Below are 22,856 nucleotides of genomic sequence, written 5' to 3'. Positions count from 1 at the left end.
CGGCCCGGCCGCCCAATGGGCTGGGGCTGCGCGGCGCCGGGGCCGCGGCCGGGCCCGTCACTTCCTGGCCCTGCAGCCGCCGGCAGCGAGGCCACAGCCGGGGCCGGGGGCGGCGGCGCCCGCAGCCCGCCCGCCACCACCACCGCCACCACCATGCCCTTTGACTTCAGGAGGTGAGTGTCGCCGAGAGTCGCGACAGAGCCCGCCCGCCCCGCGGGGAGCGGCCGCCACCGCCCCGCGCCGCTCCCCGCCCGCGGGCGCGCGTGGGAGGGATGGGTGGATGGATGGATGGATGGAGGGATGGATGGATGGATGGATGGATGGATGGATGGATGGATGGATGGATGGATGGATGGATGGATGGATGGATGGATGGATGGATGGAGGGATGGATGGATGGATGGATGGATGGATGGATGGATGGATGGATGGAGGGATGGATGGATGGATGGATGGATGGATGGATGGATGATGGATGGATGGATGGAGGGATAGATGGAGGGATGGATGGATGGACGGACGGAAGGAGTGTCCACAGGCTGTGCCCAGCTCCATAACGCGGTTCCATCAAGCCGAAGGGGATGTGTGCAGTTTGGGTTGCCTGGGAGCAGCGGCACCGTCGGGGTGATGGATGCGGGTGTTGGGGTGGAGGTGCTGGGCTGCTGCTCCTCCCGCAGGTGCCCGAGGTCTCACTTTTTTGTGAGAGGGGTGACTTTTTGTGGTGGGGCTCCTGCAGCACATTTGGAAGGTCATGATGCTGCTCCCATGGCAGCCTTAGGGCATCATTCCTTACAGTGGGGTTCCCACGGCAGCTTTAAGGGTTATTTCTTACGGTGGGGTTCCCACACTGGCTTTAAGGGTTATTTCTTACGGTGGGGTTCCCACAGTGCCTTTGGGAGATTGCAGTGGGGCTCCCGCAGTGGCTTTAGGGGGTCACTGCTTAGGATGGAGCTCCCAGAGCATCTCTAAGGGGTCCCACCGAGGCTTCATGTGCCAAAGCTGTGCCACGTATCTGATGGCTGGGAACCAACACCCACACCTCCACCTTTGGTTTTGCCATTTTGAGCAGGTGCAAGTTGTAGGATTTGGCCTTTCTGTGTGGCTCCTTCATCCCCTGGGCCGTGTCAGGTACCAAAGCAGAAGTGAAAAAGACCCCTCTGAGTTCACTGGAGCCAAAATAGCAACTGCGGGTTCATTTTCTTTTTTGAGCTGTTCTTGAACTGACAATTTGCACCTTCCCAAGTTCAGAGATGCCAAGGGGAAGATGCACAGATGACGTTTCTCATACAGATTTTACTACAACATAATTATTACAATAAAAAATACACGGATTTTGGGGAACATACAGTCATTTTCATGTAGGATCATCATGACCCCTCCGTGTGCACCCCCTTGAGATGGGAGGTGGTGGGAGTGCAGTGTTTTAGTTGTCCCAAACAAGAAGTTGTGCATTATATTTTTACTGTAATTCTAAACCAGGCCTCTCATTTATACAGGCTAACAGGATCCTGTGTGATCCGTGGGGCATTGTTGAACACGGAGGCTGTTGCTTCTGAATGAAAACTTGCTGAAGCTGGAAACAGCATCTGCTGGATCATGTGGGATCCGGGGCCCAGAGCCTCGTTTCTGCTTTTGTGTAAAATTTGATAGAAAAACTTCTTCTTTGGAGACATTCTGCCAGCTGCGAATCCTATTGCCATCCATTCTCAGACTTGTAAAATACATGAACAATAAGAGATCCTGGGCTGTGGCTGTCACTTTGTTATAGCAGATAAAGAAAATGTTATTTCTGATGTCTTTGAAAATGTAATTTCTGTTGGGTCTCAGAATGTGCATATGGAAACCCTGGCTCACCAAGAGCATAATCATCTTAAGAGACAGCACTAGTGCTTCACTTTGGAATGGAACAAAGACATTCAGTAAAAGCTGAATTGCAGGGTTTGTGTTAATGAGTTACAAAAACAGAGACATCAGTTCAGATCTGCATTTTAAAGATTCACAGTTACAAATAACTCCTTTGTCACTAGAGTGGAGGATTAGAAATTGACACTTCAAAGCTCTTTCTCAAATAACGTTAGCTCATTGAACTTCAGCTTTTCTGCAAGGATGAATTTTTCAAAAGCTGCCATTGATAACAGGAATTTCATATTTAAAGTGCAGAGCAGCTATTGTCACGTGCAGCAAACCACTTTCCTGTTTTAGAAACATGAACAGAGTTCATGACCAAAGGTTTGCAAAGGTTAGAGCCCTTTTTAGCTGTTGTGGGTTTTGTTCATAGTGCAGTCAGTGGAACAAAATCTGCTGAGGCTGGAAAATTTTACTGTTGTAGGTAAAGTATGATGCACACATTAAAAAAATGTACAGGTACTTCCTGACAACTGTAGAATATGCAATACAAGGCTCTTGGAGAAATAAGGTCACCACCTTGAGTAAGTTTCTGAATGAAGAAATGACATTTTCACCGTGGAAATTACAAGGTTTTTCTCTCAGAGCTTTCAGCTGGATGTTCCCTTTGGCAGGCGCACTTTGGTACCCTGACTTTTACATGCCTGTGTGTGACTAAAGGTTTGGATGGTTAAAAAACTTTTAGAAATGCCTCTGCATATCTTCTAGAGTCCAAAATTCCATGTGTAAAGTGTTCTTCTGGAGACCACAGATTTCACGTTGCATCTGAAGGAATTCTGTCCTTAGCTGCTCTGCCAAGGACAGTTGGGAAGGCGAGGTTTTGTTGGTTTTGGATCCTCCTCTTTCTTAGAGCTTTATTTTTGATATTTTAGGGTGGCAGGAAGGTGACAGCTGGCACCAGGTGTAGAGAGGGGCACTGCAGACCAGCTGCAAGTTTGGGCTTTGAGCTCTATTTCCACCCAAAGTAGCTCAAAGAGGAATCCAAACCTCATCTGGAGATGATGGAGACACAAATGACAAGTAATTAAAACAGCCCAGAGCCAATAATGTCCCTGTTCTTCACCAACTGAAAGCCAAAAAAATTATTTACTTCCATAGGAAGTAAATCTCTTTGCTCTGTATTAAACTTAGCTAGGTTGAAGAACTGAAATTGCTTAAAAATCTTTCTTGAAAGTTGTCTCCATCAGTCAGTCTGATATAGAAGTAGCTTGGTTTGTTACCTGTACTTTCTTGTACAATTTTATTTTCTGTAGGACTTCTGTTTTCTTGGCTTATCAGTGGTTCCCTTTCCTCATACAAACTGCATTTAATTCACAAATAAACCTGTATTTTCACAGTACTCTCACATGAATAATGATTATTCTGTCTCAAGTATCTTTAGGGTTTTAATAATACTCAGTATTTACCTAGTGCTTTTCATGTTTCAAAGCCTTTCATTCAGATTAATCCCCTCAGTCCTGCTGTGATGTTGGTACAGAACCAAATTTTCAGCTTCCAGATTGGAGCCTTCAGGTCTGTTCAGAGCATGTCACAAGACACCAACCCTCCTACAGGACTGCTAAATCAGTTTGTATTTCCAGAATGCCTGGTTCTTTCTTTTTTAACACCCATTTGGCTGAAAGAGAGAGATTTTTCCCTTCTTGCCCATCTCCTGGTTTTTAGAACTTGTGTCAGCAGAGCAGCTTTGTGTGTGTTTGATTGGGGATTTTGAGTTTTCTCACTGGAGCTGGAAGGGTATTTCCCCTTGGAGCCTCTAAGATCCGGTGTCACCTGCACACTTGCAGCCTCTGAGGGTGGTTTTAATCATAATTAGATTAAACTCTAAGCCTGGGTCATCCTGAGAGGTGATTGTGAGCCAGGCAGGAGGGTCCCCACGTGGTGTGATCCCGTTAGGAGGAGGCTGAGCTGGGCTGGGACTTCAAACTGCTCAGGAGTTGAGAATGGCACAAAAATGAGAATTACAGATGTAAAAATGGAGTGACTCCCTTGCAATGGAGGTGGACACGGTGGAGAGAAGCATTGCTGCAAGTTCTCTTGACTCTGGTGGCTTTTCTTTGCACCTGCCTATTTGCATAAAAGAGTTACTGATGGGTTTGTAAGAGACTGAAACTTCTGAAACATCGTGGTCACTTTAGTTGGTTACACTGAGAAAAACTAAAATAGACCACTCTGAGATCAAGTTTTTGTTCTAATTCTGGGTAATTCACAGTTGTGCCCTGGCCAGGTGTTTGGCATAGAATGGCAAATGCCTGTGAATCCTTATTTTTATGTGTAACCGAGAAATTCAGAATTTATTTCCCACAGTTAATCATTGTGATGTTTTCATTAGGGTTTTTTTATTGTTCCTTGTTTGGTTTTGGGGTTTGGTTGTTTTTTTTGTTTCCACAGTGTGATAACCTGTATGAAGTAACAATGAGCTGTACCCGGATTTTGGAGGTCATGGGAAAGGAGCCAGGCTTGGAAAAGATTTAGATTTAAATGCTGATCTAGAATGGAAGGCAAAAGCTCTTATTCCATCTGTACAGTATGACAGGCCCCCACTGTCAGCTGTTCTTTGGCATGGCTGTGATAAATGATATTTTAGTGTGGGTGTGCTGATTCAGACCTCTGGATCATTTTTATTATTTTGGGACACAGGCAGGTCTTCACTTTTGTTCCTCAAGGATTTTTTTAAATGGAATTTTTGAGTCTTAACCAAAGCTGACACACTCCAATCTTCCTGCTCTTAGCAAAGGGAGTGTGTTTGGTTTTAAATTAGACCTAAGAGCTGTGATGGTGAATGGACAAACCAATGCTCAGACATGTGAACTGACACAAATCAGTTTTGTGAAATTGATTCCTGACCAAAATAAAAATGGGGGGACCATGAAAGACAGTTTTGTTCCTTCTTTTCTGAAGCCTGAAGGCTAAAATCAACTTACTTGCCTTAAGCTCACGAGTGAATGAGGAGGTGTCCGAGGGCTGCTTAGTTTGGAAAAGATTTTTCTCCGTAGACTCGAAATCACCTAAAATCGGGTTTGTGCTCATCAATCTGGTCAGGAATCGATTTCACAACTGTGTCAGGTCACAAGTGTGAGCATCAGTCTGTCTATTCCCCATCACAACTCAGTCTGATTGAAACCCAACCATCCTCCCTTTGCTAAGAGCAGTAAAGTTGCAATGATTTTTTCCAAAACATCAATTCCTGGATGTGACTGAGCTGGCAGCCATCACTTCCTAAATGAATGTCCAGGGGCTGTAGCACAGCTCTGATTTGGGTACTTACAGATTTATAGAATCCCAGAATATTCTCAGCTGGACGGAACCCACAAGGATCACCGAGTCCAGCCCCACAACCTTGGCATTTTTAGCCCCGTGCTCTGCCAAACTGAGCTCATTTCAGCAGTAACTGCATTTCCACCCCACCTGCAGCCACGTCTGGCCTGTTCCAGTTCCCATTGTGCAATGGCACTGGTAAACAACCCTTCCAATGCTATTGCTGCCACCTTACGTAATGCCCAACGTGGAGCTGGTGCCAGGCAGTGCCATGACTAACTTTGGCTCTACAATAGCCCTTTGAGGGCACCTGAGAAATTATTCTGCAGTCACAGCAGTCAGATGGGCGAGCAGAGCTGCACAGACAGAGTCTATTGATGTTTGTGCCACAAATAACTGATTATAATGGTGTGCATGTGTGTAAATATTTCTTTCCAAGTCTCCCTCCTGCATCATTTCTCTCAAACACCACTGGAGTGGAGACTTTTTTTTTCCTGAGTAAGTAGGGGAATACTAAAGTCTGACTTTGTAGGAAAGTTTTGCATTGTTCCTTCTGAACTTTAAGTGTCCTCCTTTGTTCAGTCCTCGGTGGCACAGATGCTTCCTTCATGCCATCATCGTTCACTGCTGTGAAAATGACTGAATCACACTGTAAACAGAGCTGAGGCAATGCCACCAGCCTGCACTGGGAACTCTGTGTGTTTGCTGGGCTTGTGTTTTGAAGTGTGCTGCTGGATTTTTTAGGCGTGCAGTTCAGCTGGTGGAGGAGGTGAGGAAAGAATAGTCTTGCAGTGCACGAAAAAGTGGAGAATCATCTGTTTTTCTTGTCTTCCATCCAAGCACAAGCCCTGAAGTGATGTCTAGGTATTCCTGTACAGAGCCAGCTGCTCTCGAAATGGAAAACTTGGTCTGCCAAAAAATTAACCACAGCCTTGCCACAATCTACAAAATCGTCCTTATACTGAAATGCCTGAGTATTTTAGTAGTAAGTCTTCTTTGTAGTAAAATTCTGAGTACCAATCTCTGATTTTTGTGCTGAGCAAGTGCAGCTGGGACTTAAACCAGAAAGCAGCTTCCCCAAATAAAACCTGCACATTTCTAAAATAGTTCTAAATAGATTTTAAAATAGTTCTTCTCAGATCTTGTTTCAAGGTGTTCAGCAGTGCAAGGTAAAGACCAGTCCCCTTACTTGAACATTTTTTCTTTGTGACACTTTTCTCCTGTTTTGATGAAGCGGAGTGTAATTTGCTCACTTTATTAAAAATACATTTCTCTTCCATCCTTCATTTTGACACCTGCTTCACTGCCTAAAAGGAAATAAAATGCTTGCTGGCAAGACTCCATCTTTGAGTATTTATGATTATACTTTCCTCCTCCTCCTAATTGCTTTTGGAATGTGTTTGAGCCTAACGTTTTATTTTGAAGGAAAAAGTGATGTACTGCTTCCTGTCTTCCATCCTTCAGTGTCACCTAAAAAAAAAAAAGTTGACCTTTTGGCATATTGCAGCAATACAATTGCTGTGTATACTCCTGAGAGAACAGGCTTGATATGCACTGGAAGAATAAAAGCACAAAATTTGGCTGATGGTTGACAAAAAGGTGTTCAGAACCACAGAGCGGGCACAAGGGAGGAGAAAAGAGAACTGGTTCCTTGGAAAGGAATCAATTTAAGTGGGAGCAGAATTGTGAATTTTCGTGCCTTTTTTTCAGCAGCTGCTGTGAGGATTGGAAGTGTTTTGTCCTAGAAATAAATGGGTTTGTTTTTCTGTCCCAGTGCAGAGGCTGTACCTGCTAAGTACCCAGCGGGCCAGATGACATAATGGGCTCAGGCTGGTGCCTCCAAGGTTCTCTCAGCCCCTTTCCCTAAATGTCCACTTACCCCAAGGCTGGATTATATAATTAATGACAGTCCTCCTGGCCTAACCTTGTTTTCTTGTTCTCAGTACTCCTCCTTGTTTCAGACACTTCCTCTGGTAGTTTCATTATGTTCTTGGAACTAGAATTAAGAGGGAGGAGCTGGCTGGCAAGGAAACCTATTCTGCAATTCACCCCTGGGTTTGTAAGTGTGGAGAGCCAGCAGGTCAGAAAAGGTCCTTAAAACTGGTGTGATGTTGTGAGTGAGAAGTCAGTCATACAGCATTGGAAAAATTGAAGTTTTCACCTGCCTGCAGTCCAGATAAACTTAAAAACTCAACACCAGCCCCTCCACCTCCCTGTCTGGTGCTTCTCATAACAAAATAATTGAGGATTAAGCAGTTTCCAGTGTAATTCTGAAGCCTTGAGTTTGTCCAGTGGAGCTCAGGCTCTGCGGTGTGTGTTCATGTCCATTGTGTGTAAATGAGGACTGGCTGATTGCTCAATGATGTGTGCATTATCTGCGGTTAGGAGGGTGTTAATCTTATAAAATGTGTTAATGACTGCTTGGTGTTTACAAGTATCGGCTTCTTGGTCTGGCTTTGAATCTGTATTTGCATCTCCAGCTCACACTCGGGGCCAAGCTTTGGTGTTTGTGTACTCGGTGTTTATTTTCTGTGTGAAACTGCGATTAGCAGGATCACTTATCTGACTTTGCACACGTTTTGAAGTTTGTGTCCCAATTCACAAACCCATCAGGACTGTTCACAAACTGCTCTCCCGGTACTGAACCAGGCTGGGCTCTTGCAGAGCACATCCAGTTTGTTTTCCTAAAGCCACCTTCCTGCTGCTTTCCTTGTACAGACCTTCAAAGAGTGAGAATCACAAAATGTTCTGAGCTGGGAGGGACCCACCAGGGTCAGTGATCCGCTCCCGGCCCTGCAGACCTCCCAACAATCCCAGCCTGGCATCCCCAAACTCTCCTGGAGCTCTGGCAGCCCTGGTCAGTGCCCCACGACCCTCTAGGGAAAGAACCTTTTCCTAATATCCACCCTAAAATCCCCCCAGCACAACCCCAGCCATTCCTTCAGGTAGAACACAGAACCCCATCCTCCTCTGGAAATATTATTCACCTTCCAGGAAGCACTTAGTTCTCACTCCAAGAAAAAAATGGAAGAACTCACACAAATGCTTTCCCCACACAACCACAGTAAATTCTTGTTCATTAATCAGTGCTAAAAAAGTGCTCAGAAGACTAAATACAAATACTAAATATTAATTAATTAATTAATTAATTAAAATACTAAATATTTAAACTTGATGGAACATGGAGCTTTGCTAGTTTAGCTTCAGCTATCTCCAGTTTTCCCATCTGTAGATTCACACATGGTGGAGGAGAGGTGGGCAGATGTTTCCAGGTGCTGCTGTGCAGGGTGAAGGAGCTGAAGAAGAAAGGTTTAATTGAGTGGAACGGGAATGACACAGTGAGTCAGCACCAGGAGAGAACAAACTCAGGTCTGTGGGCTCCCACTGCTCATCCCATCCCTGGGATCGCAGCCACAGCTGTCCTGAGCTGCTCTCTGCACATCATGTTCTCATCTGCCAGCAGACAGGAAACATAGAAATGTCATCTAAACAAAGAATTAGCAGAATGAAGGCCGCAAAGTCAGTAGTTCCTATTTTCTGCCCCTGCTGCTGACTTCCTACCATTGTTTTCCCGTTCATTTAAGCAGATTTCACCTACTTGGTTGGACTGGGAGAAGAGTGATTGATTTTGTTGTCTGTGCAGGGTTGTAGGAGCTAAGTGTTCTTGCAGTTGTCAGAACACACACTTGTCTTCGGGTGGGGAAGAAAAACAGCTAAAGAAAGGATTTCAGAATAAAATCTTGAACTAATCTTTCTTAATGAAAATAGAGAAATTAATGCTTTCTATACACGTGTAGACTAAGGTGTAAGAATAAGGCAGCTCTGCTTCCTCACCTGTTTTAGAATGAATTTACTATGTGTCAAGATTCTTCTTTCTTTGCTGGGTTTTTGGAGCAAATTTGGATATTCTTGCCCAGCACAGGTACAGCAAGGACCACAGGAACTGAAAATGCAGAGAGCATTGGAACTCACCACCGTTTTAGTGTCAAGTGGGAGAGGCTTTGCTTTAAAAGGACAGGCTTTTCTTGATGCTTCCCTATTAAAACCCACCCTTTCCTAGTTCACAGACTTGCTCCAAAAGGCAGGTCTGACTTTTTTTCCTGCAGCAGCTCTCAGGCATGTGGGGCACATAATCCAGCCCAGGGCATTGCTGGGCAGGCTGTGTCCCTTCCCCAGCCCCTCTCAGGTCACTGAGCAGAGGGAAGCTGTGTCCTGTCCTGTGTCCCACATCCCAGCTGTTCTCCAGGGCCATCTTTACTCGTTTATTTCACATATTCTGTCCTTAAGCACATGGAATGGGATCTTTCAGGCCATCTCTGCACACCCCAGCTGTTTCACCACTGAATAAGATCAATTTAACAAGTAAAGAGGTTAATCTTTTTATCCCTGGTCCTGGGCACAGGAGTTCTAGGGATGGTTTCAACAACTGTGAGCAGTAAAACTCCCCCCAGCTACTTCAGGCAGACGTCTGGGATTTTTATTTTTTTAAGTAAATGGTATTTTGCTAATCAAAAGAGCGCCGTGTGTGCAAACCTGACACAGCTGTGCTGTTTGTTCTGCCTCTGTATTTCCCTCAGCTTGAGCTGTCACACTGAAAGCTAAATTGGTGGCTTTAGATTTATCCATTCTACAGAAAGTAACAGCTTTGCTTTTCAGGATCTCACCACGAGTGTTGGATGTGCTTTGTAGGAGGGACTGAAGCCAGAAAAATGTGTTCTGATAGAAGTACCTGCCTGCCTTTAATGGAGTGAGACTGTGTCTTGGTTTTATTTAGAGCCAAGTGGCCTCTGAAGAGGAGAAAAGCCACTGATGGCTTGTGCTCCTCAGCGGGGGTGTCTGGGCTCCTGGTGGCCAGAACTTTGTTGACAAAGCTGGGGTGAATTGTCCCAAAGTCCTTGTTTGGGAGCAGTGACCCAAGGAAACAGAGGAACAGTTGCTGCCTGTTAAACAACTTGGAAACTCTTAGCTAAGTGATTGGATTTTTTAAATTTAAAATCTATCTCTATTCAGTAACCCTGGAGTATTCTTTATGCCATCTTAGTTTCTCTTCTCTTTTTTCTAGCCTCATCTATTTCTTTTTTTGGTCTGTCTCAATAGATCAATAGATCCCTCAGCCTTTCCTGGGCACAGAGATGCTCCAGGTCCTTCCTCAGCTCCACAGCCTCTGCTGGATCTGCTCCACGAGCTCCAGGTCTCCACTCCTGATCTACAAGCTCCAGCCTGAGAATTTGGTTTACATCACATTTACATTTTTCCTGCTGGGGAGAGGACGGGAGTGCCACCCCGCAGTGTTCCAGAGGCTGGTCACAGACCCCACCTGGAGGGAGCCAGGATTTTCTCTGGGGCACTTCTAATGCTCAGGCTTTGCTGAGGTGACCAGGGAAGCTGCTGAGAGGTCGGCAGAGCACACAGAAATGCTCCTTGTCACTGAGCAGCATGCCTCTGGTGGGAAGGTTTCTCTAGAAATACCACTGGGGATTAAAGCCGGGGCGTTTCCATTTGTGTCTCCAGCCTGAATGATCCTGCTCTGACAGCAGGCAGAGCTTCCTTTTGATACCCTGAATTCACTGGAAAATAACCAATGTGGCCTGGGTTTTTTCCTCCTCTTCTCCCTCCAAGCTGCATTGATCTGGGGAAGGGGAGAAGGGAAATTTCTATGTCAGAGTGCTTAAACTCTGATCTCCCCTTTGTAGCACCAACCTCCTCTGAAGTGTTCCTGGAGAGAGAAAAGGGAGTCTGTTTGTGCACAGTCATCTTTGAATGTCAGATGGACTTAATCCAAGTTATATTTACCATGACTAAGTTTCTCTCTGCTTCCCATGTTCCCCTTAAAAATGATGAAGTGTTTTATGCAAAGTGGATTCTCAGCTGTAATTGGTGTCTCTGCTAAGAGCCTTAAGAGTAGCAGCTACTGAATGAATCACAGTCCATAAACTCTTCTGCTGTCTCTAGAAAGGGTCTGCCAGAGGTGGGAGCAGCAGGAATGTGAGGAAACAAATCTGTGTGGTGGGATGGGGGAGGCTCTTCAGAGCCATTGTTCCAGCTCATTTCATGTGCACCCAGATGTGTTTCCTGAAGTGGGGCTGTGGCTGCTCATTCCCCTCTTGCTTCACACCTGCCTTGGTTTCCTGAATTGCCACTGCAGCTCCTCTGTCGTGAAATCAAACTTCAAAACAGAGCCAGTTATAGAAAGCTCGTGGGAAGAGCTGGGTGTCCTGCACCAGCTCCTGTGGGGAGCCCAAACAAAGGGATGGGACCATCCATCTCTGCTCTCTGGCACGCAGCAAAACAACACAAAGGTTCAAGGAGCAGATAGGAAATGGGACGAGGAAGAACAGAAATGCATCAAGTGACAAATCCCAAGGTTATGTCCTTGTCTCCAGGGAAAACATCCTCAAGAGCTGAGGATGATTTGTCTCTTTAAAGGCACTTCAATAGAAACTGTAGTTGGCTGGATTCGCTGATATCTAATGAAGTAATTAGAGAGGCTTGTGTAATTCTGAGGGATGTAGCCTGAAAATGAATTTGTTTAGGACGCTCTCAAAGAAAAGGCAGTGGATGTTTCCAAGCCGGTTATCAGACAGAGCTGCCTCAGAGTGACTCTTATCAAAAACCAAATGGATGCTGGCACAGGCTTGCCTGTCCAGGGCTGTGTTTGGCACCTGCCTTGCCCTCTGTGTAATCTCCCACAGTGCTGTAGGTTTTTTTGGGGTTATTTTCATCAAAAGCCATCTGGGACTGTTATTTTGAATAGGTGTTCTCAGAAATGCACAGTGCAGCGGTTTTTCTGTCCACCTGAAGAAGAAAACAAGTGTAACAGAATACTTTATCTCCTTTTGACAAAAAAGACCCGTTCTTCCTTTTTTTTTTCCCAAGAGTGAGTTTTTAAAAACTTAATGTCTTCATGGGCTGCCCTGTGTGTCATTTCTGGAAGATGACAAGTACAGTGTGTAAGGGTAGGAATTTTCTCCTCCACGTTGTAGCTGGCTTTAGTGGTGAGTATGTCATGAGTGGACTTTGTAAAGAACAGGCAAGCTCTTTGTTCAGTCAGGAATTGGTGTGTGTGTGTGGAGAAATAGTGACCTCATGCCTTCTTGGCTTCTTGAGATCTCAGGTTTGCAGCCACGCTCTCCACAAGGAGGACTTGGCAAATGGGGGAAACGATATTTCACTAGAATTTATCTCCAGTTTGCAGCTCCTTGCTGATAAATGGGGAGGGGCGTTAGCAGCAAACGAGCAGAAGGATAAACAAGATTTGGTAACGGCTTTAACCTGCTTGTATTCCCTGTGCAGTGGCAAGGAAACAGTTCTGGCATGAAATAGTTCCTCAAAGGCCAACTTAGTCTTCTTTCAGTTTAGAGAGCAGAGAGCACTGCCTAAAAAATGCAAAAAAAGGAGAGTGGTTTTGGTGTGACAGCCATGTTTGCAAAGGGGCTGTGAAAAGACTTATTCCTGCCTTGGGAGTGAATTAATTGTACTGCAGACAGATAAATTCTGTGTGAGAAGGGGCATATCCACAGGAATCTGAGTGGTACTGCCCAAATCAGCCTCCCACTGAAGGGCTGAAGAGTGGGGTTGTTATTTCTTTGTTTTTTGTGCTGTGTTTTCAGCCCTTGAGTGAGGGATTTTGTTGATCCAGGAAGCCATCTCAGCCTGGAAAGGTGCATTATTCTTTGTTTCCATGTCTATGTGTCACAGTTGTCTTGCCTTTCTCTTTTTCAACCTGCAGCCCATCTCTTTCTCACGGAAGTCATGGTTCTTACCAAGAAGGAAACAATCAGGGATGGCATTTCTACTGACCCTAAACCCTTTTTTCAGGATCACAGAGTCCCAGGGTGGAAGGAACCACACTGGTCCAACCTTTTGCATGCAAACAGTTCTGGAATATCCCCAGCGAGGGAGACTCCACTCCCTCAAAGTTGACTTTTTCTCTCTGTATTTGATAATTCCCCCTTTGTGTAGTTTGGTGCTGTAGAATTGCCAGGTGTTTGATTAACTTCATCGTGAGGTTCTGTTTCTGCTGGAAGATGTGTCGTCCCTGCAAGTCACTTTAGGTTTTTTATTAGTAAAACAAATTGGTTCAGCAGCACCAGGCTCGTTTATTCAAGGAGATCTCAAAGCTACTGATGTGTAATAAAATTAAGGTGGTTGTTCACACTGGGCTCGTTACCGGGAGTGAGTAATGTCACCAGGAATTGGTGATCTCAGCTCCAAATGGTATCTGCTGAAAAATAGATGTCACTTCTGCGAGCTGGTGACCATGGGAGGTGGAGAATCGAGTGTTGTTTCAACACCCACATTCTTCTGGCTGAATCACAGCCACGGACCCTTTCTGCTGAGCCAAGATGACAATGGTGTATTTACACCACCACTGACCTGCTAAAAGTGGAATGTCAGCCATGGTATGGGTTGGGGTTTTATTTTATTTTTTTTTTTAATCGTTTTTGACATCAAAAATGTAATTTGTTGTAATGAGTGCTCTGACTTTCAGGACGTGCTGAAGTACCTACAACAGAGCCAGTGTGCTTCAAAAAGAAGACTGATGGTTAAATATTTGATTCTCCTGGGGAAAAACATAATCTGCCTGAAGAACAAAGCTGTTTTTCCCCTGTCTGTGAGCATTACTCTCTGGAAAGGGACAAAAATTAATCATTTTGCTGCTGATTTACAGTGCCTGAATTCTGTTCTGTGACCAAGTGCCACACGAGAATGTGTTACAGTTCTGCTTGATTAGCTGGAATCCAAAATACAATCCAAGAGCTCCAAAACAGCCTTTCCCTGGCCCCTCAGGTGAATCAGTAAAACCAGGCCTTGCAGAAAGGTACACAAAACCATTTTACCGCTGCTCACTCCTGAGCTTCTGCCGTGTCTTTGCAGGGACCCCACACAGGCCATCAGTAATTTTGGGAGCAGTTCAGCCCTGGGTACCATGGCCAGTCTTTGTGCCAGGGAGGGATGGGCAAACGCTGTAAACTGAAGGAGGAATTAGTGTTTTTCCTTCTCTGATATGAACTCCTTTGGGTATCAGAGTTTCCCTTTGCTACAGGACATTTAAATTTAACCATTGTCTAGTTAGTTCTGCCTAAAAGTTGTTGGGTTTTTTGATTGCCTCACATTCTTTGCTTCTCGTTCATGAAAAACTTCACAGCATCTTACAGAGGAGATGTTAAAGAAGCTCTTTTCAGATTCCAGAGATGTCAGGGAGGATCATTCTGTTTGGAGGTGTGGAAATCTTCAGTGAAATAATGTATTTATTACTTCATTTCCTGAAACGTTTCGGGTCCAAACATGAACCTGTTCGAGTGTACATCAAGCCCTGGCAGGCAGCCCTGCCTGTGGCAGCTCCTGCTGGGGGAGTGAGCTCATCCTCTGCCCAGGGGAGGCAGGGGAAGCATCAACTCCAGGAAAAACCAGCAGTGTTTGGGTCCTCTGCCCTCCCTGCTGCTCCTCCAGCCCTGCCCAGGTGAGAGCCCCACCTGCAGAGCTGCCCCAGGGCCTGGAGCTGCTGCAGAGACCCAGAGGAGGCTCCAGGGGAGCAGAGGATGGAGCAGCTCTGCTGGGAGAGCTGGGATTGTTCACCTGGAGGTGACACAATGGTGGCCTTGCAGTGCCTGAAGGAGCTACAAGGAAGATGGAGAGAGACTTTACAAGAGCCTGGAGTGACAGGGCAGGGTGGAATGGCTTCACATTGACAGAGAGGAGGGTTAGATGGGATATTAATAAAAAAAAAAATTACTGTGAGGGTGGGCAGGCCCTGGCACAGGTGCACAGAGCAGCTGTGGCTGCCCCTGGGTCCCTGGCAGTGCCCAAGGCCAGGCTGGACAGGGCTGGAGCAGCCTGGGACAGTGGGAGGTGTCCCTGCCCATGGCTGGGTTTGGAATGAGATGATCTTTAGGGTCCCTTCCTGCCCAAACCACTGTGTGATTCTATGATATATTTCTGTCTGAAGAAAAAAATCCGAGTAGCAGCAGCCCATGTTAGTGTAGGTACAGATTTTGAAATCCTTCTGACTCTCACTGGCACTAGAAATCTGCCACCCTTTCTTTGGCTCCTTTGAGGTCATCTAGATTTCACCTCGCTCTTTCCAGGAGGACTGTGGCACTCCTGTCCATCAGAGAGCTGCAGAGAGCTGCCCCAGACCTGGCTTAATCACTCAAAGATTTGTGAATTCTCTCTTTGAACCTAGCTGGCAATGACCCCTGCTCATCTCTGGGATGCTGTTTCACCAGTTTGTTGACATTCCCACCAGGAAGGTGAGGAAGATTTTTTTTGCCATGTCCTTTCAACTTTTAGATTGATAAAAAAGTATTGTAGCATTCCCTCCTGTTAGTTATGAGTGTTGGTTCCAGTCAACCTCTGACATTGCCAAAAGGGCTTTTTTTATTTCTTTGTTTGCAACCCAGCTCTCCACTGAAAGAAAAGACACTATAGATGTGTCAGGAAATTCCTTTGTTACACTGATGACAGCCTAATTCTATCTTTAGCCTCATATTCTGGAATTGCAAGGCCCAGCCTTCCCTTTGTGAGAACACGTATGACCTGGAGGAAGAACTTTCCTAGCAGCAAGTTTGTTGTTTCCACTCTGAAACGGTGTTAATTGATCAGCTCAAAGATACAACTTCGCCTTACAAGTCCTGCCTTTCTGAGGGGAGGAAGAAACTCGCCAAAAGCTAAATATAAACAACGTGCAGTGGAAAATGCACATGTGCCTGCTCTGGGAGCGTGAAGTGATGCCTCCCTTCCTAAAGCAGAGCGAGCTGCAGGTTCAGGGAGTTCACTGAGAAGTTGTAAATGTACACCCAGGTTCCTCCTGGTCACCTAAGACGAGTCCAGACTCTGCCAGGGGATGCCCAGGGTGGCACAGGGTGGCTCAGGGTGGCTCAGGGTGGCACAGGGTGGCTCAGGGTGGCTCAGGGTGGCACAGGGTGTCTGTGCCCTGTAAGGTGGCATCTCCAGCCCCTCTGCACCTCTCCTGGCAGCAGTGCCAACACCTTCCACTGCTCTGAGCCTGGCAGGGAGCTGGGAGACAGCTCCTGCCACAGAGCACAAGGTTCCTCTCTGTTCCCGGGGTACAAATACTCCTGGAGTGAGCAATGCCTCAGGAACCTGCAGGCTGCTTGGAATTTTTACTGCAGGTGCTTGCAGGAACGTCTGACCTGAGGGCAGGTAAAACCTGTTCCCCTTTGCCTCCTCCCTCCTGCATTACAAATCATCTCTGGTGTCTAATCCTGTTCTTTTCTCTTCCCAGCACAGTGTAAGTGCTCTCCTGGGATTGCTTTCAGTTCTGGAGGTAGGCAAGGAGCCAGTGGCAAAAGGAGAAAGGTTTTTCTAGTGGAGGCAGATATTTAACCCTTAGGTCTCATAGGAGCTGCCACAAATATCTCATTTCTTGGGGCTTATGGTCTCTTGTTTCAATAACTCTTGTCAGCTTCCTATTTGTTTGAGACATTTTCTTGATTTACTTATTTTTATAATTACATGTAATTAATGAAGCCCTCTTTGGGGTTCTGTCCTCTTTGCTAGCATTTGGGCTCTCTGGTGTCTCACAAACACACTTTTCAAGCTGCCACTGAATCCTTTACATTTCGTATCTTCCTCTATCTTGGAGTTTCAATAGAGTGAAGAAGGTGGCTCTTTGTCCTGGCTGTGCCATCTCCATCATTCTCCTCAAACTTTGATGACTTTGACTTCTCTGAGTGCATGAACCCCACTGCTGTTTTCACTAACAGGGTCACACTGAGGAAATAAAATTGTATAAATTGTGGCCAGTATCAGATGCCTCAGGAGAAGTTGCCTGGAACTCCAAGGATTGTTGTTCCTTTGCCACACTCTGAACCCTCCTAGCTCAGAACGTGTCTTTTCCAAGCAGTTGATTGTTCTTTCTGCCAGGAGACTTGCACACAGCCAGTCCTTTTTCTTCTGAGCTGGTGATCATTTGGATTTACTGGTATCACACATCCGTGAGCAAAATCTAACCAGCAGTGTTTGCCTCTTATCCCAAATTTGTCCTTTTGATTCTTGTGGTCATTTCAGCATCCTTGTGCAAGGCTTAGTGCACCTTCCCTCCTTCCCTCCTGCTTGGGTCAGGAGCTGGATGTCATCCTTCAAGCTTCTGCTTTCATCCATAAAACCTTAATTGAGCACTTTTTGTAGTGTCTGTGCCTTATCCAAGCTTACTTAGGCCATGGAAAAGTTAATTTGTGGTGTTGTGTGATTAAATGACAATCTGAGAGGAGAGAACTCTGCCTCATATGACATCAGCTTTCCACTGAGTAGTTTAAAAAGCAGGGATTTTTTTTCTTTTAATGCTGTGATGGTCCATCATTTCACCACCAGTAAATATTTCTGCTGGTGAGAACAAACTTCCTTTTATAGTATCCACACGCTGCTGTTTTCACTGAATCCAGCCTGGAGCTGTTTCCTATTTCTGAGTGTTTGCTCACACTCAGCAGCTCCTGGTGCTCACGTGCTCTGCCTCCCTCTGGTTCTCTCTCAGCTTTTTTAGCCTTGTTGATCTATTATTGTGACTTTGGCCAGACGACGCCAGCTCTCAGCGTTTAATGGGCTGGGAGAGCAGCAGCTTCCTCTGCCTGTGAGACCATGATGTCATCAGCTACTTTGGGTTCTTTCACCATCCCTGTGCCTCGGTGGATGTGGAAAGAATGCAAACAGCACTTTCCAGATGTTCTGGGGGCAGCTGGAAAACCATACATGGATTGTTTGCTTGGGGAATAGTGCTGCTCTCTTTGGGAGGCAGCAGTGAGAAGGGTCATGAAAACACAGCTCCTGTGCAGCAGAGCTGTCAGGTGTCTCACAGGGGTTGTTGGGGTGTTAAGTGATGGCACAGCTTGTTCAGGACTCGCCTGGGCAGCTGAAATATTTTTCTACCTGCTCTCCATTCCCTCTCTTCCCTTCCTTCCTCCAGCTTCAGCTCCTGAGTGAGGCACAGTGCCCTCCTGATCTCGTGCAAGGCAAATGCTGGTTTGTTCATGCAGTTCCTCAGGGTTATCTCAGCAGTTAAGACTAAAAAGAACAATGATCTAGTTTTTAAACTCCCAGTAAAATATTTGATGTAGTAGGAGCTACTGAATAAACACAGAGTGTCTCATCTTGGTGCAGTGTAGACTGGGAATTTAGAGGCCCTCTCCAGGGCTGGAAAAGGCATCAGCTCTCACCAACTTGTGGCATATCCAAAAAAGTCTATTTTGAGGGAGAACCGGTCACTTCCTTCTTTAGGGTGGCTGGGTGGGTGTTTTTAATGCATTAATTAATTTTTATTGAGTGATGGAAAAACTGATGTCAGAGCTGCATTGCGGTTGGGCGTGCAGGAGCACAAGGTGGTAGGAAATAATACAGCCAACACATGAGGGCAGGGAGAGTTTAACCATGGGGAGTTTAAAATAGCAAAGCTGAGCCCTATGGATATTAAAAGCTATGACTGAATCAAAACAAGGGTCTAATATTAAGCTGGGTTTTGCTGGGGGAGGAACAAACCTGTTGGGTTCATTTCTGTTGCTGTATCCAATGTCCAAGGGATGTTTTTTTGTCTCAACACCTGGATTACTGACTTAGGGGTTGTGTATTTTTGGCTTTGCAGGATATAAATGACAAGGGGCAATACAGGTTGCGTTTCACTGGGTTGTTTTTTGGTTTTTTTTTGCCAGGCATCTTTATTCAGGAGTCTCTAAAGTATCCTTTTCTTTTTACAGTGGTCTATAAACTTGTCCAGCATGACTTCTTGCCTGGCTGCTCTCACAGTTCAGATTGCACAGATCCACAACAGGGAGGTGGAGGGAAGTGCTTTGGAAATGGGAGCCAAGACAGAGCACAGTTACATAATTGTACAAAAGAAAAGGGTTTTTTTGTTTTGTTTTTCTTCCCATATCCTCCTGCCTAATAAAAAAATGTTGGAAAGCTGGATGGAAAAAACTTCAGCATCATTCATCGCTGTGGGGATATGAAATGTATTGAAATGTTCCACCTGTTTTATGGCTGGTGCTTTTCCTCTTTCAGGTTTGACATCTACAGGAAGGTGCCAAAAGACCTTACACAGCCAACCTACACAGGGGCCATTAGTAAGTAACTTCTTTTTGATGTCCTTGCATAGCCCTGGTCTAAAATTAAAGATTGTTTGGCCTCTCTGTCTGCAGGGATTTTTTTAAAGGGATGTTAAGCATTGGAAAGGGTTGCTGAGACAGCTTGTGCTGCCTATCAAACAGTGAAATAACCTGTGTGAATTCAGAATTGTGGCATCGCAGAGTGGTTTGGGTTGGAAGGGGCCCTGAAGAGCCTCCAGTTCCAGCCACTGATAGCGATCCACTCTCACTCCCATGTATCAATCCCCAGACTTTGGCTGATACAGATCTCTTGCCCTGGGCCCCTTTTCCTTCCTTCCTGCTCCTGAGGGAGGCTGCAGGCTGAGTAATGCCATTTCACACAACCATGTGCAGGAGCTGGCCGGGCAGAGGGCTCGGTAGCCACGGATCAGGCTGGTCCTGCCAGGCCTGTCCTTGCCCTGCTTGCAGCTCTCCTGGCCCGCTGAGCAGGGCCCTCCTTTGATCAGGGAGCTGGGAGATGGGTCACTAGTCCTGTATGTCACTGCTGACGTGAGTGATGTCACATCCCGTGGTGACAGCAGGGCTGAGTCAGTGCCAGTGAATCAGGACACGAAGGAAAGCCCTCTGTGAGCTGGAGAAACGGTCCTAGAACAGGTTGGCCAGGCTGGTGTGGAGTCTCTGTCCTTGGGGATGCTCCAAACAACCAGAGCTGGCCCTGAGCAACCTGCTCAGAGCAGGGGGTTGGACAGGATGATCTCCAGAGATGTCCCTGCCAGCCTCAACTGTCCTGTGCTTCTGTGAAGATGACACATTTCCCTAAATATTTACTCTCAGAGTCCTTGTCCCCTGAGTCCTCCTGGGCACTGAATTACTTGTATCCCAGCTCCCATTTGGGTTTGCTGAAGCTGTGAACAAAGAGTTTGACTCAAACTGTTTGGGAATTCAGGGGCGGATGAGATTTAGTGTTTCGAAAGAACACTTTGAACTTGTGAGTGATCCTGCCTCTCTTCTGTTTTGGAAACTAAGAGTTCCCACACTGCCACTGGGCTCCCTTTGAGAATTTGTCTTGTTATGAATCACCTGCAAAATAGTATTTTAGAAGCAAAAAAACCCATCAAAGGCCATCGAGTTTAGGTTTTCAGATCTGCAGTAAACAGCTCAAGTGATAAGTCTGTTGTGGGAAGGCTTGGAGGTTGTGACTCTTACAATTATTAGCTGACTTATTTCTCTCTTGTTATTTCCAGCTTCTCAGGCTTTGATTTTCTTCTCTAACTGGTTCTCCTTCTCTTTCTCAGAGTGTTTTTAGGCAGCCTGATAGAAGCTTCTGAACCACAAACGGGTGGCTTTGCCTGTGAGGATCTTGTGAGCAGCTTTTCTAATGGGCTCTTCTGTCTGCCCAAGCCTGTGGCTTGTAATTTGAAAGCCACTAATCTCAGGTGTTGGAGGAGGCCGTGGATGAGACCAGCCCATTGCCAGGCCAGTTGGAAGCCTGGGAAAGTTGCATGACCTGGTGATAAAATGCTTCAGGGAAGTCAGCCTGTGTTAACATTGGGAGCTTGAGTTCAGGAGAAGGTTCTGTCTCTCAAAAAATATTTTAGGCTTTAAAAGTCATGTGGAATTACTCTGACTGCAACTTTATTTTGGCTTTCTTTAAGTTTTACAGAGCAGATATAAAATAGTTTATAATATCCAACTATTAATTTAGGGCTTTGCCATATGATTTCTGCTGAAACGTAGTTCAGTATCACTGCAGGTGCTGAAGGCTTTCTGGAATAGGAATGGACTTCCTGCAGGATTTCAGCAGTGGGTTTTGGGGTGTAGAAAGGTCTATTTTCAAAAAAAACTTGAGATTTATTAGGGAAGAAGGCACAGGTCAGATTACAGAAGAACAGAGATGGAAAACTGCAGCTCTGCTCCTGGCACCAGGGCTGAGGGAGCCAAGGCTTTTAGGGAAGAAGCAGCTAAGGGAGGGCAGGTGTTGGGGAATTTAGAGGGAGAAGAGCAGGTGATCTCGAACATGAGCAGGTTCAGAAGCCAACTGGAGCATTGTTGAGGCTTTATTAGGTATGGCTATTTAATTCCCAAATTTGCAGTGAACAATGCGTACAAGACACTTCAGATCTGTGTGGCAAACACTCAGCTACAAACAATTTTTTTAGGAATGAGGGAACCAAGAACAATCCACTGCCATTTACTTGGAGTGAGGTTTGTCCAGAACAACACAGCCACTGCTGTGGACTCCCCTGGCAAGTGTGGAGAAGTTACTCCTTCCTCTTCCTCAATTAAAGTCCCTTCTTCAGGCACCATCCCCATCGTGCTGCTGTCCCTCTTCCACCAGGTTTTGCAGGTCCTCCCGTGTGTGTGGCGTGTCTGTGGTGCCACTGTGACAGCCGTGGTGACAACCTGGCCATGTTTGGGTACAGAGGCAGCAGCAGCAGCGCTCCTGGCTGCCTGACAGTTGGCACCTGGCAGGACAGGAGCAGTGGAGAGGAGTCTGCAGCCCACAGCTGCTGTCACCATCCTGCTCCCCTGCCCTCGGTGTGGATGCACAGTTCACGTGCACATGTTGCATGCACACATGGAAATGTTATCCAGAAATACTCGGTGCTGTTTGGGGGCTGGAGTTTTAAATACACATCAGGAAATATCCAAGTTATGATTCACATGGCGCCTGTAACAGGAGCCGTTCCTTGCGCTTCGTAACAGCTTGCTCCATTGGATAATAAATACTATTAATTTTATGCCTTAATATAGACATGGCTCCGCATTCTCAGTCTGTGTGATGTGTTAAACACTTTGCCTTTCTCTCATTTCTCGAGGGGTGGGGAGGCAGAGCCAGGAATGTATGTAGACATTAGGGGTATGTAGTAGAAGGGATAAGTACAGAAAGGTTAGTGCAGGAATAAAAACCTTGGCACGATTTTCCATCCTTTTGGGGTTGCAGATTAGCCAACAGCAGTGTGTCTACACCAGCAACCTTTGATATATTGATCATGTTATCATATTAGAGCTTTAAAAAACCTGTCTCACATGCTGTTGGAGCTCTGTGGGAACGTCGCCGTGCTCTTGCACTTAAGCGAAGCTTTATGTATGAATTGTTTGATTCTGTCTGATCCCAGCCTTTAATCTACTTTTCCAAATATAATATTCTTGTCACATGTGGGTGGTAGGACTGCACATTTGCATGGGAGCAGGTAAAAGCCTTCACTGTGAAAGAAGCAGCTGAAGCAGCCCGTGCATAAATCCCTGTGCTGGGAACGTTTTCTGTGCCTGCAGCTCCACGCTGAGAGAGGAGCTCCTGTTCTGCACTGAGGAAATGCTGCCTTGGAGAGAGTGCCTGATAATGCTGTCACATGAGGCTCATCCAAAAGCTCCCCCTGCCCTGGAAATGTGTGTATAGGGAGAGTTTGGCAGTCACTGCAGTGTCCAGTGTCCTCTGTCCCAGAGTGTCCAGCAGCAGCTGCCTGAGAGGGAGCAGCAGGGGCAGGGTGAACACTTCACCAGGCTTTGCTCAGCTGGCCCCTGAGCTTCCTAAGCTGGAGTTGGTTCCTTTGTGTTTAGTATCCCTCAGTGGATTTCTTCCTCAGGGCATGTATGTTTCTTTTTGTAATCTAACAGGTTTTATTTTCTTATGCGTCC

At 46.1% G+C, this 22,856-nt stretch overlaps 1 protein-coding gene across 1 annotated transcript in view; it reads left to right on the top strand.

Annotated features, from left to right (window-relative positions):
• The window catches only part of ERGIC1 (endoplasmic reticulum-golgi intermediate compartment 1), a 54,690-nt gene continuing 31,834 nt past the window's right edge, over positions 1-22,856 (top strand). Inside the window, exons 1-2 of the mRNA XM_063413740.1 lie at positions 1-173; positions 19,174-19,235. Of these exons, the coding sequence (XP_063269810.1) occupies positions 16-173; positions 19,174-19,235 (220 nt within the window). The 5' untranslated portion in view covers positions 1-15. The remainder of the gene's footprint in view (positions 174-19,173; positions 19,236-22,856) is intronic.

Source organism: Prinia subflava, chromosome 16 (assembly GCF_021018805.1).
Source record: "Prinia subflava isolate CZ2003 ecotype Zambia chromosome 16, Cam_Psub_1.2, whole genome shotgun sequence".
NCBI classification, from domain to species: Eukaryota; Metazoa; Chordata; class Aves; order Passeriformes; family Cisticolidae; genus Prinia; species Prinia subflava.
The sequence above is the reverse complement of the archived record's forward strand: the minus strand, read 5'-3'. Positions and strand labels throughout refer to the sequence as shown.